Source organism: Durio zibethinus, chromosome 20 (assembly GCF_047325235.1).
Source record: "Durio zibethinus cultivar Kanyao isolate XHJ-2024 chromosome 20, ASM4732523v1, whole genome shotgun sequence".
Taxonomy (NCBI): Eukaryota; Viridiplantae; Streptophyta; class Magnoliopsida; order Malvales; family Malvaceae; genus Durio; species Durio zibethinus.
In genome coordinates this window covers 5,063,465-5,076,948 of record NC_143181.1, presented here as the reverse complement: position 1 = coordinate 5,076,948, position 13,484 = coordinate 5,063,465, and the positions used below count along the sequence as shown (strand labels likewise).

General features: G+C 33.0%; 1 protein-coding gene across 3 annotated transcripts; it reads left to right on the top strand.

Annotated features, from left to right (window-relative positions):
- Positions 1–3,542: 3,542 nt before the first annotated feature.
- LOC111315615 (oxysterol-binding protein-related protein 1C-like) lies at positions 3,543–12,619 on the top strand. Of its 3 annotated transcripts, none has more exons than XM_089749419.1 (10): positions 3,543–4,600; positions 4,692–5,048; positions 6,999–7,098; positions 7,881–8,326; positions 8,607–8,762; positions 9,707–9,874; positions 9,972–10,112; positions 10,257–10,487; positions 10,910–11,023; positions 11,831–11,964. In XM_089749419.1, the coding sequence occupies exons 1-10, from the start codon at positions 4,028–4,030 to the stop codon at positions 11,861–11,863; spliced, it is 2,319 nt and encodes a 772-aa protein (XP_089605545.1). In that variant the 5' UTR covers positions 3,543–4,027; the 3' UTR covers positions 11,864–11,964. The 3 variants fall into 3 exon arrangements, with proteins under 3 accessions (XP_089605545.1, XP_022773205.2, XP_022773204.2); XM_022917470.2 differs by lacking the exon at positions 11,831–11,964 and adding an exon at positions 12,112–12,619 and having other exon boundaries at positions 3,547–4,600; positions 7,884–8,326; XM_022917469.2 differs by lacking the exon at positions 11,831–11,964 and adding an exon at positions 12,112–12,619 and having other exon boundaries at positions 3,548–4,600.
- The last annotated feature ends 865 nt before the right edge of the window (positions 12,620–13,484 follow it).

The window sequence follows — 13,484 nt, the reverse complement described above, 5'->3', positions numbered from 1 at the left end:
ACCATCAGATCACTTTAGGAGGTCCGTACAGAAGAAATTGTCTCCAAATTACAGTACCAGCAATGGAGTTTACATTCGGGTTTAGTCATCCTCATAAGGCTGCAAAGGAGTTTGCGTCATATGATCTATTGCCATTCAAGAGAAGTCAAATTTTACATGAAATTTTTAAGTAAAATTTATAAAATTTTAAATTTTTTAAAAAAAAATTAATAAAAATTTCAAAATAATAGATTGCTAAAATTAAATATGAAAATCAATAATATATAAAAATATTATTAAAAATATTATTTATAATTCAAATTTTATCTATAATTATTTAATAATAAAAATTTTATCAATATTTTTATTTAAAAAACTTATTTAAAAATATACATATATTAAAATTTATTAAAATTGTTTAAATTTTGTACATTAAATCAATGTAACTAATTTTTTAACCTATCAATTTTGATTTTTTTTTATTTTTATTTAATCATTTCTGATAAAAAATTTCATGAATTTTATTTAAAAAATTCCATCCAATCTTTTCCTTCGACAGGCTTTTTGAGGTTCCAATTTCATTCTCAAGTTTAGGGTCCCCCAAATTTGTACCAAAATAAAAGTCAGCTCTTAAGTTTTGCAGCTTATATGGTCGTTTGATAATGGGGAAAAATGTAGTATCTAACCAACGGTGTATGATGAAGTAAATAAAGCATTGATCATTGGGGAGTACGTACACAGTATACCTCAAAAATACACGATCACCCTACACGTGGCACTAACGTAGACGCTGCGATCAGAAATCATAAGCGTAATTTTTTTTTTTTTACGCTCACGAGGACGGTTTATAGTTATGGGTACAAGGCAACAGGAGATAGAAACCATCATGATTTTGTGAGCTCCATCCACGTGTTATTCACGTCAGTATCTGTAGCTTTTTTTACTGTCGTCCAGTCAAAAGACTCAAAGTCAAAACCCAAACTTAGCGCTTTATCCATGATCCTCTGTCTGTTGGTGCACGTTAACAATCAGTGTGGTAATAAAAAACTACCGCTCAACATGTGGATTGGAAAATCATATTTAATTATAAGGAAAAATAAAAATATTCGTATTTCAAAAAATAATATTCATCATGGTTTTGATTAAAAAAAAAAAGCTAAAATTCTGATCTATGAAAAATCATAAGATCAATTGAAGAGGAGATTCCTTATTCTTTGTTGCAATTGCGTAACCTTTACTAACTTGGATTTTGTTTTTTTATAAACTTAATGTTATCAATGGTTTATTAATTATAATAAAATATTAAATATAATATCGAAGCTTAAAATTTTTTTAATATAATATATTTGAATTATAAATTTATTAATTAATGTAATATTTAAATATAAATATTAAATTTTTTTAATATTTATACATAATAAACATAAATATTAAATGTTTTTAATAAATAATATAATAAAAAAAGTTGAATATGTAATGCATTGAGTTGGATATGCTTTTGTTGTTTTTGTCAATTTACTTGTTATTATTTTTTTTGAAAAAAATAAAAAGTAAAAAAAATCAATTTAAATAAATAAAAATAAAGAATTTGAAAAAAAAAAAAAAAAACAGAAAGAGACAAAAAGAGTGCGAGCAAATGGCTTTAGCCTGCTTTTAAGGCATCCTATTCCTACAAAGTGAGTAGATGAAGGCCCCCCTCGTACAGTCCTACAGGTGAAAGTGAAAGCAGAGAAGAACATTCTCCTCCTTTCCCGTTTCCCTTAAAAAAGTTGATGCATTTTGGTGACAACATCTAACAAAAAAGCAGCGCCGCGTGGAGCGCAGCTAAGTCATATCAATCAAAGAGGGACACGGTTATACATTTTATTTAAATGAGAAATATAATTGATTTTGATAAAATTTAAAATAATAATAAAGTTATTATAATTATGATTAAAAAAATTATTGTAATTATAATTAAAATTTTAATAAAAAATTTATATTAAATAAATTTGATTCAAATTAATATTTAAATTAATTAATGATGTAATAAATCTAATAACATCGTATAAAAAATATAATAAAATTAAAGTGTAACTTTATTTTTTGTTCCATTCGCTTTTATTTTGTTTTTTAATTTTAATTATATTTGATAATTTTATTAAAATGATATAATATAAAATATTAATAATTTATATATTTATATTATATTTATTTTAAATTCATTGGGGAAAAAAAAAAAAGAAACCTCAACATGTATTAATGCAAAGTCACTATTAAAGGAAAGATTAGTACACTTCTATATGAATGAACTTAATTATGCAAATTTAAAAAAAAAAAAAAAAACATTTGAACATTTGAAACAATGGTGCAGATATTACGGATGATGTTGTGCTATCTAGGTGGGTCAAGAAGTCTGATGTTTTTAGCAATATTTGCCCTAGGCAAACGAAGAGACCATTTGCTTCAGGCCAGCCGAGATATCGACATAGACGGGAAAAACAGCACTCACTAGTCTAAATTTTAAAGTGCAATCCACCTGTCATTGGAATGTTCAATTTCAAACTCAAACCTCACAGTTCCTTCCTTCAAATTTCAAAAGAGGTTTCTTTGTTTTAACATCCTTTTTCTTGGGTTAATAATTACTTGTTCGTTGTCTCTAATGTCTTTGGGAAATTAAAACTATCCCCAATTAAAAAGACAAAAACGAAAAGGGAAAGAGGTCCAATTATAAACTCCAAACTTTTTTATGAAAATGAAGTAAGCAATAAATTTAACATTTTGATGAAAAGGATGGTGTACTGCAGCAGAATATAAATAGGACCACTTAGCTGTAGGGGTAAGAAAAAAATAAAAAAAATTTAAAAATTGATTTGAAATTATAATATTCGATTTGATTTAAATCAATTTTTTTTATTTAATTTTGATCAAATTCGAATATTAAATATATATATTAAGTTTAGATCAAAATGTGAAAAATTAAAAAAAAAATAAATCGAATCGAATTATATATATTTTTAATTTTTATATATATTTTTAATTTTTATAAAATCAAAATAATAATTTTATATCAAAATCTCTTTAAATATATTAAAATTTTATATTAAAATAATATATAAAAATTAAAAATTAATAAAATAAACTAAATTAATAAAATTTAATTAAAATCAAATAAAAATTCAATTCAAATTTATATCAAATTTTAAAATTTTATAATATTATATAATATTAAAAAAACTAAAATCAAATTCAATCTGAATTAAATCGGTATTACCCTACTTAGCAGTAGTCAACAATGACAAACCAGCATATCCTCGCCTGAATTCTCTCGTCATATTCAATGTATTTATATCTAAATTTATATCTAATTACATACCTCTTCAATCTTACAACATAGAATCTGTCGGGTCTCAAAAGCCTATTTTCAGCTCAATTCCCGTCAATCTTTCTTATCCATTCATTTCATGCCACGTATTTTAATTTCCTTCTTCCACTTGTATCCTCTCACGCGCCACGGACTTCCCCTTCATCTTTTCCTTCCCACATTTGACCAAACCTCTCCATAAAAATAAATAAATAACTCTTCCACAATGATTCGTTTATATTTCCCCAACGACCGCTTCATATTTGAACTCCTTATCGAAGATGTTAGTTTCTTATTCTTCTTCTGATTTTATATAGCTTCTTAAAAATCGACGAATTTGTCGCGTCTTGTTTGAGAGAGTCCTTACCCAACCAAACTAGTAACCACGCACGCACCGGATTCTTTTTCCTCTCCACGCTTTTTCCGCCGAAATCGCCAACTTCCATTTCCCTCAAAACGCTATTGATTTTAGTATCATTTGTAACCGTCTCCGCAAATTGTTCTTAAAGAAGGCAAAGATAAGAATAGAACTCTTCACCCATTTTTTTTAAATTTCTCAAAACGCTAATCGAAGAACGTGAAAAGGAAGAAAACAGAGCCATGAAAAGTTTAACTGCAACCGCTGTGCTCCGTTGCCACGTCTGCTTTTCTCAATACCGGAATCTTCCATTTCCTTCATTTTATTAAAAAGGAAAATTAAACCATATGCATCCTTTTTGCTGTGTTTCCACTGTATCGGATCATTCCCCGATCAAACCAGTAGCCGGCCACGTCATCACCATGACTCGTCCTCCTGTAACATTCGTAGCAGCCACTACCTCTTCTGCTCCCACCACCAGATCCAAGTCCGCCCGATTCACGTCCCAAATCCAGTCCCAGTTCAATCAAACCCATCACCATCAGCATCATCGTAGTAATAGCATGGATATGAATCAGATGAGCCAGAGAAGCGGGATATCGTTGGGAAGAGAGGCTCCTGCTCCTTCGCCGCAAGTGGATGTGAAGATAAACGACATCGTAGGGAACGGGATATCGGGAGTGCTTTACAAATGGGTGAATTACGGGAGAGGTTGGAGACCGAGATGGTTCGTTTTGCAAGACGGAGTTTTATCATATTATAAAATCCACGGACCTGATAGGATCGTTGTTAGCCAAGAAACAGAAAAAGGATCCAAAGTTATTGGCGAAGAGTCTCTCCGTATTATCTCCCGCCATCGCAATTCCATGTCTCATCATTCCCTGACCCGTCGCAAACCCTTTGGTGAAGTCCACCTAAAGGTCAAAACAAATAAAAACGGTTAAACAAAAATAAATAAATAAGGGAAAAAGAAAAGAAAATTTGATTTTTGAATTCTTGAATGTTTCTCAGGTTTCTTCGATCAGGGAAAGCAGATCAGATGATAAGAGGTTCTCGATCTTCACGGGAACGAAAAGGCTTCATTTACGAGCAGAGACGCTGGACGATCGGGTTACGTGGATGGATGCGCTTCAGGCGATTAAGGATATGTTCCCTAGAATGTCCAATAGTGAGCTCATGGCTCCAATGGACAATGTGGCGGTTTCAACCGAGAAGTTGAGGCAACGGCTGAAGCAGGAAGGGGTAAGCGAATTGGGTATCCAAGATAGCGAGCAGATTTTGAGGACCGAATTCGCGGCGTTGCAGAACCAGCTGGTGTTGCTTAAACAGAAACAGTGGCTTCTCATCGACACCTTGCGTCAGTTAGAGGTATATTTAATCAAAATTAGAAAACAATATGCTGCTGTCCGTCATCATTCAATTTGAAAATATTGATTGATTATTTCGAAACAATTACATTGATCCGTTATATTTTTTTAATTCTTTTGTATAGAAACTACGGAAGGGGTGTGTTTTTAGGATATACTGGTGTATTTTCGTGATTGGTGTTAGTTGAATTTTAATCAGAGAAGGTTTAGTTGATACAGGATTTGTATGTTAGGTCACTAAATCATAGGTGACATTGAATTATATTTCAAATAGAATTTCATAAGTATTTGTAATCTTGAACAATTATGTCATCTTCCATTTGATTTTCTGCTTCCTTTAATTTCATCTGATAGATATAGAAAAAGCAGTTGGTCTATGGCTAGTTGATTCTGTTAGATTGTTGAAATCCTTCAATGTGCAGATGGGATAGTGTTGATTCGAGGACCTTTAGAGATTTTCTTATGTACCTAGACAGAGTTTGTATGTGTTGTTCATAAAGGGTTGCTATTGATTTTCAAATTTTTGATGCTTATAGAAGGATGTTGGTAAATGAATTATATCTGTTTGCTAATCTTGAAAATCTTTTTAACTTTTCCTTGAGTGCATTTTGGATAGTTTCACAAATATATGATTTTTAGGGATGACTGAGGGTAATTGGTTTCTGTAAGTATAAATGTCTCTCTAATGCCAGTTTCAATTAGACGATTACTACTTGAAGGAATATTTTGATGATATTTTGATTTTTAAAAGAAAAAAGTTTTAGTTTCCCCATCTATCTCCCAATGAAGGCAAAATGTAATTTTGAAGCCTCTATGTTAATATGCCTTGTTATTTTATGTTGTTGCTTGTAATGCCTCTTGCAAATACTCTGTGTCATGAAAGTTGAGAGCAGCTCAATCTTATATGTCTGTCTTGTGAGGGGAACTTATTTAAAGATTGGTTGTAGTGTGGTTGATTCAAGATAAAATAGATGTCAATAGTTGTGAGACATTTTTTGTGGGGGCATGTAGCAATCTTGATGATGGCATTGATGGCAGTGACAGCTGCAGTTGTGCTGATGGTTAGATCAGTGATATTGGGGGCAGGTTACTTTCAGTGGAGCACATAAGGTGTGTATGATCCATTAAGTACTCTGAAGTTTTTGCTTCACAATGTAAGAATTTTTAATTTCCTTGACAAGCAGTTAATATACTTTAATCACCACTAAGCTCTGAAGTTTAACCTCGAAGTACTTTCACTTTAACCTTCTTGCAAGCACGCTTGTCTTATAGGTGTGCCTTTCTTTTCAGAAGAAAAAAATCTCCTTTTTCCCTCTCCAATTTGGTGGTGCATTTGGGATAAAATGGAGCCGACTGAATAAGGGAACCTTTGTGCTTAAGTTAATTGCAAGCTTCCTAACTTCAATTTTGGCCTTTTAATCAATACTTAACAAAAGGTTACTCTTGCTAGCTTGTTTTGAGCTTGGCGTTGCAAGTAGGCCTTACCTGTCCCCTTTGTTACATCTACAATTCTGTCGTTGTATGGCTTATAGTGGGGGCATCAGCTATTTGGAATGGATGAAGCATCAATTACCTGTCAAGAGGGTTGCAACAGTGCAAGAAGTTGATATTGATAAATTTTTCCTTGGGTTGCTAAGTTATATAGTTATACATTAGAATCTCAGGAGTCCTAAAACTTATAAGGTTTATGCTACACCTTGAAGTGGTTGAATTCATTTGAATTTTTTCTATAGTGAAAATTGTAGTCTTTTGCTATTGCAGCAACAAGCAAGCATAAAAAATGCCCGGCTTTATCTGTGATTCAGATTTTTTAAAATCTTCTTTAAAGTGAACCCAGCTACTTATTTTCAGTCAGTAACTGCTCTTATCCTAAAGATTAACTTCTGAAACAAAGGTTTTTCTTCTTTTGCAATCTTCTGCTAAGAAATTGCTATTTGTACTCTATTTGTAGACAGAAAAAGTTGATCTGGAGAATACAGTGGTTGATGAGAGCCAAAACAAGTTGAATGATCAAGGGGATTCCTCTATGATAACACAAGACAAGTTTAGCGGTAAGATATTAGGGAGTTAACTATTTATTACAACTCTTGGTTTTTTAAGCTAACTTATGCTGGACTGTTAATTATATGCTGAGATATGTGGTTGGTGTTTATAATCAATGTTAACAGTTTGCTATTAGTCAGGAAGTTCTTTTTTGTTCTATCAGCTATGTGCCTGCGTATTGCCTGTAATTATTTGTAGACAACTTATAATGCTTGTTAAAGAGAGGTGTATTATTATGTTGATGCAATTTTTATGTATGGCACACATGTCTTGATGGTTTCTTGGCAAACTGCACTTGCCAACTTGAAATCAAATAAAGAACTTCCTTTTTACATTACCAAACCAATTAGTTGGTTCATGTCTGTCACATATCTTTGTTATTGCTTGTTAGTTGTTGTGTTTAATAAGTCTATTCTTCTTTCTATCACTTTTGTGTCATCATCTTGGTTCTTTGTCCTTATTTTGTGTGGATTTCCCCCCTTTTTTTTCTACATTGGTATGGAGATGCACTCTAATATAGGCAGGTGCAGGATTTAGATGTGGCCTCCATGGTCTGTCCTCCCTTGAGGGAGACTACATGACCATTGGGCCACAGCCATTCTTGTCCTGTTCTGGTGCTGACTTATTAAAATAGTTATAGTGTTGATTACTTGGTTATATAAATTGCTTAGACGGTCTTCTTTGGTTTCATTTGCATTCAAGTCAATGTTATTACTTTTTTTTTTTTTTTCAAAGCATTGCCATCTTTCATTAATTTTTTTCCTTTTTCTTTGTTCAAATTCTTACTCAGAAGGAAGTGTAACCGACTCAGATGATGATAATGAAAGAGTAGATGCTGCAGAAGAAGAAACTGATGAAGATGACCATACTTTCTTTGATACTCGTGACTTTTTGTCATCAAGTTCTTTCAAAAGCAATGGATCTGATTTCCGGACATCATCTTTCTCTTCAGATGATGGTCTTAATGCTGTTGATTCTGAAGATGACATCAACCCTTACATCAAATCAGTTGGAAGTAACTTTCCTAACATTAAACGGCGAAAAAAGTTACCTGACCCAATTGAAAAGGAGAAGGGTGTAAGTCTTTGGTCAATGATTAAGGATAATATTGGGAAAGACCTTACAAAAGTTTGTCTTCCTGTTTACTTCAATGAGCCTCTCTCTTCTCTTCAGAAGTGTTTTGAGGATTTGGAATATTCATATCTACTTGACCGTGCTTATGAAATGGGGAAAAGAGTGAGTCTATGAACTCCGTATTATTTTTGTTTGAGGGAACAGATCATTGGTTTCTATATTTTCTCTTTCATCATTTCACCTCCTTCCTTAATCTAGTTATACATCTTTCCTTTATCTGATTTTCCCCCTCTTGTCTCTCCTTTACACCTATTTTATATTCGAGCGTGCAAAAGGCTAGTTGCAATCCTTATAGCAGCCCACTTCCTTCATAAACTTTGACAATCTGAATCTTTGCCAAGATTCCCCTGACAGTTGTAATATTTCCTTCCAAAAATTGCAGGGGAATAGCCTCATGAGAATTCTTAATGTGGCTGCATTTGCTGTCTCTGGATATTCCTCAACAGAAGGAAGAATTTGCAAACCCTTTAATCCATTATTAGGGGAAACATATGAGGCTGACTTCCCAGATAAAGGTGTACGCTTCATCTCAGAGAAGGTTTGTCTTTATTCAAGATATAGTCTATCCTTGTTGTCTACTTTTCTGTTTTTCTTCATTTACACGAAATTGTCCTTCAAACTACAAAGCATATTAACCTCACTTCTAAGGATGTGCCTGGTTCACCTGGTCAACACAGATTTTAATTTAAATATCAAATTCAATATGCACAAAACTTTAAACCTTTTTCATGTGTAAATCTCAGACATAGAAATATTGCACTTAATTTTGGGTTTGTACGATCTATGCAACCCCAGTTCACCTGGTTATTACAATGATGTGAAATTGAACCTAGTTTGCTATGCCTGTTGTCAAAATGCTGTACTGCAAGAGCTTTGCAAATTTATATCTTTTGGTACATAGAGAGGCAGAATGGGGATTTTTTTTTTTTTTTTTGGCTTACCTCTCTGTGTTTCTTCTTCTGCTGCTTCCTTTTTATTTTCCTTTATATTTTGCTCTAAATTCTCGTAAAAAAAACTTGCTAAATTAAAACCTTGTTTTGGGTTCAAACTTAACAGATCAAATAAATAGGGTTGTAAGGAATATTTTCCTTTATAGCACAGTTAGTAGATCATCAATTAAAATGATATTGTTTGGGTGCCTAACTATAATGAAGCTCATGGCTTGTTATTGTCAGATCACTGGGGAAGCTAAACAGGAGTCTGTGGTGAAGACTTTGAACCTCATAATTTGAAACAAGTGTAAATAGTGGACGATCTTAAACATTAACTTCTGCATGTAGCTGTTTAGAAGTGGCTATGCGAATGGCTCTCCTTTTATTGGAGAGGCGTCAATGCCTCTTACAGTGTTTAGGATATTGGAAAAGAAAGGCACACTGCTTACTATATTTTTTTCCTGAGTTCATCTTTTTATCTTGTTTTATTTCTCTGTTTTAATGCTTTACTATCTTTGAAGTTGCTAACAATTATTCTTTTTCTTGTCAGGTCAGTCACCATCCTATGATAGTAGCATGTCACTGTCAGGGTACAGGATGGAAATTTTGGGGTGATAGCAATTTAAAAAGTAAATTTTGGGGTCGCTCAATTCAGCTGGATCCTGTTGGTGTTTTGACCTTAGAGTTTGAAGATGGAGAAGTGTTCCAGTGGAGTAAGGTATAACTCCAAAGGTTAAAGAACAATTCTATGTAAACATATGTTTGTATACGTATATTTGTTGTATCCAATTTGAAAATGGACTTTCTTTTGCCAGGTTACAACATCAATATACAATCTCATACTGGGAAAGTTGTACTGTGATCACTATGGTACTATGAAAATAGAGGGGAATCGTGAATATTCATGTAAACTGAAATTCAAGGAGCAATCTATCATAGACAGAAATCCTCACCAGGTGATCTTTCATCTTTCCTCAAATTAATCTATTTATTAAGTTATATCAACAGCTCTTATTTTTAGAAATTATGACATTGTACTATTTTCCTCTTTTCAACCATCATTGATATTTATCAGTTTATAAAACTTTATTGCACTTCAGGTACATGGTATAGTTCAAGATAGAAATGGAAGGACAGTGGCTAAGTTATTTGGAAAATGGGATGAGAGCATGCATTATGTGAATGGAGATTGTTCTGCAAAGGGAAAAGGACAGGAGTCTTTATCAGAACCTCATCTGCTTTGGAAGCGGAGCAAGCCTTCTAAGTATCCCACCAGATATAACTTAACACGTTTTGCCATCACATTGAATGAGTTCTCTCCTGGTCTGAAGGTGATTATTATAATAGTTTTGACTGGATTTATAAACTAGTCACCCATCTAATGCCTTAAGTGGGTGTTATGAAAATTCCATTCTGGTTTATGTCGTTTCTTTTACACACATAAGGAGGCATGCACAGATTTTATTAGTATTCATGTAGTTTGGTTTCCATTGCCTTTTTGGGCTATCCCTACAATTCTTGACTTGCAATATTGGAATTAGTACTTTGAGGATACCTCCCTTGGGTGCTTCTAATTTCTTATAATTTGATTTTTGTTAATAAATTCTTTTGGTCCAAAAGATGGAATTAAATGTGTCCATTTGATTCTATGGGGATTAAATGGAATGATTCGAAACCAATGCACTGTCTAGATACCCTATGAACTGCTTTGCTGTAATTGGGACATTGATTTTAATCTCCTTTGTGTATGCAGGAAAAGTTGCCTCCCACAGATTCAAGGCTGAGACCTGATCAAAGGTATCTGGAAAATGGGGAGTATGAAGTGGCAAATTCAGAGAAGTTACGGTTGGAGCAGCGGCAACGTCAGGTACGTCTGGTGCTTTATTTCTGCTTTGTTGTCAATTCCATGTGTCAATGATGCAAATTGGCTAGGCATGAGTATAAGTGTCACGGAACTATAGATTTATTATTCAGATCACCATGAAGGGTTTGGTTTTTTAGGAAACTATGCACAAACCAGAGTTGTTTGCTAATTCCAATTTTTAGGCTCCTAGTTGAGAATAAAAGCTTGATGACATAAAGTTAATAACTATAATGTGGTAAATGTATAAACCATGAGTGATGCACATAAAGGTATAGCAGCAGCTTGAAATAATATCAATTAAAATGTTTTAAATTCACTCAGTTTGTTCTGAATGATTGGTATCCGGCCAACTCTATGGGGAGTATATGAGCTAAGCCAAACATGTAGAGATACATTAAGAAATCAGTGCTCTACTTCTCTGTGGAAACAATAATATCTAGCAAGACATGTTCTGGAATAGTCTCATAACTCAACTAGCAAGTGGCCCAACTGCTGATTAGGATGTCAATATGATCACCCATCAAGGTAAAGTTTCGCATTGTACGGTATAAACCGTGTCTTTGGATCCACATTTTTGTCCAATCTTAATTATGTGGACAGATAAGCGGAGATTTTATCTTAGACTCTGTGCATGAAAACGATTTAGATAATCATTTGTTGTGGATAAGTAAGAAAACCCCCTTTTTGCGATCATAACTGGGCAGCAAGAGCAGTTAGAAGTTGATGTACTAGTATCTTAAGTAATAGTTTTCAGCTAAATAACTCATTGTATTAAATGAACTACTTGACAACTTTACTGTAACTTTCCAGTGTTGGTATTCAGGGAACAGCATCGAGATGTAAGTTAACGAAACAGTGCTCAATATCTAAATAGCTATCAGTCTATCACAGCTATATTTTTTTAGAACCCTCGACATGATGCTTGTTATCAGTTATGTTATATTGCAGGTAAATTATAGTTAGGTCATTAAAAAAACCCTATTGAGGTGTTTAGCAAAACCCTGTTTTCATTTTCTTGATTGCTTTAACGGATTTAGCAAATATCATTATGGTCTATTTAGTCTCAATGGATATGTTCGTTTGGGATTCAGGCTCGGAAGATGCAAGAGAGAGGTTGGAAGCCAAGGTGGTTTGCAAAGGATAAAGGCAGTGACACATACCAATATGTTGGTCGATATTGGGAAGCTAGAGAACAGGGGAAGTGGGATTCATGTCCTGATATTTTTGGTCAAATCCCTTCTGATCAGCTTCTTGACTAAGTGCAATGTAAGTTGCCATGTTTTTCTTCTTGATTCTTCAATTTTTTTCACGAGATATGATAGAAGAATATTAATTTTCCCAACTGATGATGTGAGTGTGACCCAAAGATTGGGTTACGGTTGCGAAATTTTCATTGTAACAAAAGATAGAGACTTCACAGAATTCTATGGGTAAAGAATACAAGGAAATTTTCCCAAACTCAACTTCTAAAGCACAAAGTTTCAAGTGATATATAATCATTTGTCATGCTCCTCAGCACACAAGGAGCATTTTTACCATTAAAGTACATTTGTTACTCTTGGTTTTTGATTTATGATAAAGATTTGTTAAATTTCTTTATATCCTAGCTTACAAAAATGTTGTAACAGTAATATTTAGGATAGACAATGATGGAGGTTAATTAGATGGGGATATGTGAATCACTGGATCCTTAACCCTTTTATTGGAAACCGAATGGCTAGTGTAGTTGATAGATTTCAATTGCACCGGTAGAGTGTTATATCTAAATGCATCTCGCGATGCAATTGAGGGCAAAAACCTCCTTCAATTCCATCGGATCGGGGGTGCTATTGAATCCATTACCTACCCTTGTATGCTACTTTTGGTTTCAGACCGGCATTGGGCTCTAGCAAATATTTGCTTCTTTTTTTTTTTTTTTTTTTTTTTTAAGATAAAGGCTTTACTGGAGATGATATCTTGATAAATATTTATGGGAACTCTAATAATAAAATCTGTTCAAACTTGAAGTTGATTTGAAGATAAAATTGGTGGTGAAATTCCTGCCATTTCAGTGGAGAGGATCAAATGTCCAGCAAAAGAAAATACGAATCTGAAACTTGTCTCTCACTAACCCTGTGGATTAACAACAGACACCCAAAGGTTTATAAACTTAAAATCTTTGGTCTTAGCTGTTCACTATATGGGAAAATTGTACTACTTTTGTGTTTTTTCCAATAACAAATTGGATTTTGAAGATAAAAATATATAATAAAATTTAAAATTTAAATTTATTACACATTATTTTTTAAAAAATATTACATAGAATAATTTAATTAAGCTTCAAATTTAATTATATATTTTTATTTAACAAAAAATAATTCTTGAATTTCACTGATATATTCCCTCTTCGGCTAGGTCAAATTCCGAATTCAATTGTATCTTTTAATCCTCGTGATGATTTATTTGAAACCCAGTAACTATTCTA

Bases quoted from the DNA above. Each gene is read 5' to 3' on its own strand.
- LOC111315615 (XM_022917469.2), top strand. From the start codon at position 4,028: ATGCATCCTTTTTGCTGTGTTTCCACTGTATCGGATCATTCCCCGATC. The intron at 4,601-4,691 runs GTCAAAACAAAT...AATGTTTCTCAG, and splicing joins TTGGTGAAGTCCACCTAAAG to GTTTCTTCGATCAGGGAAAG. The intron at 11,024-12,111 runs GTACGTCTGGTG...TTTGGGATTCAG, and splicing joins TGGAGCAGCGGCAACGTCAG to GCTCGGAAGATGCAAGAGAG.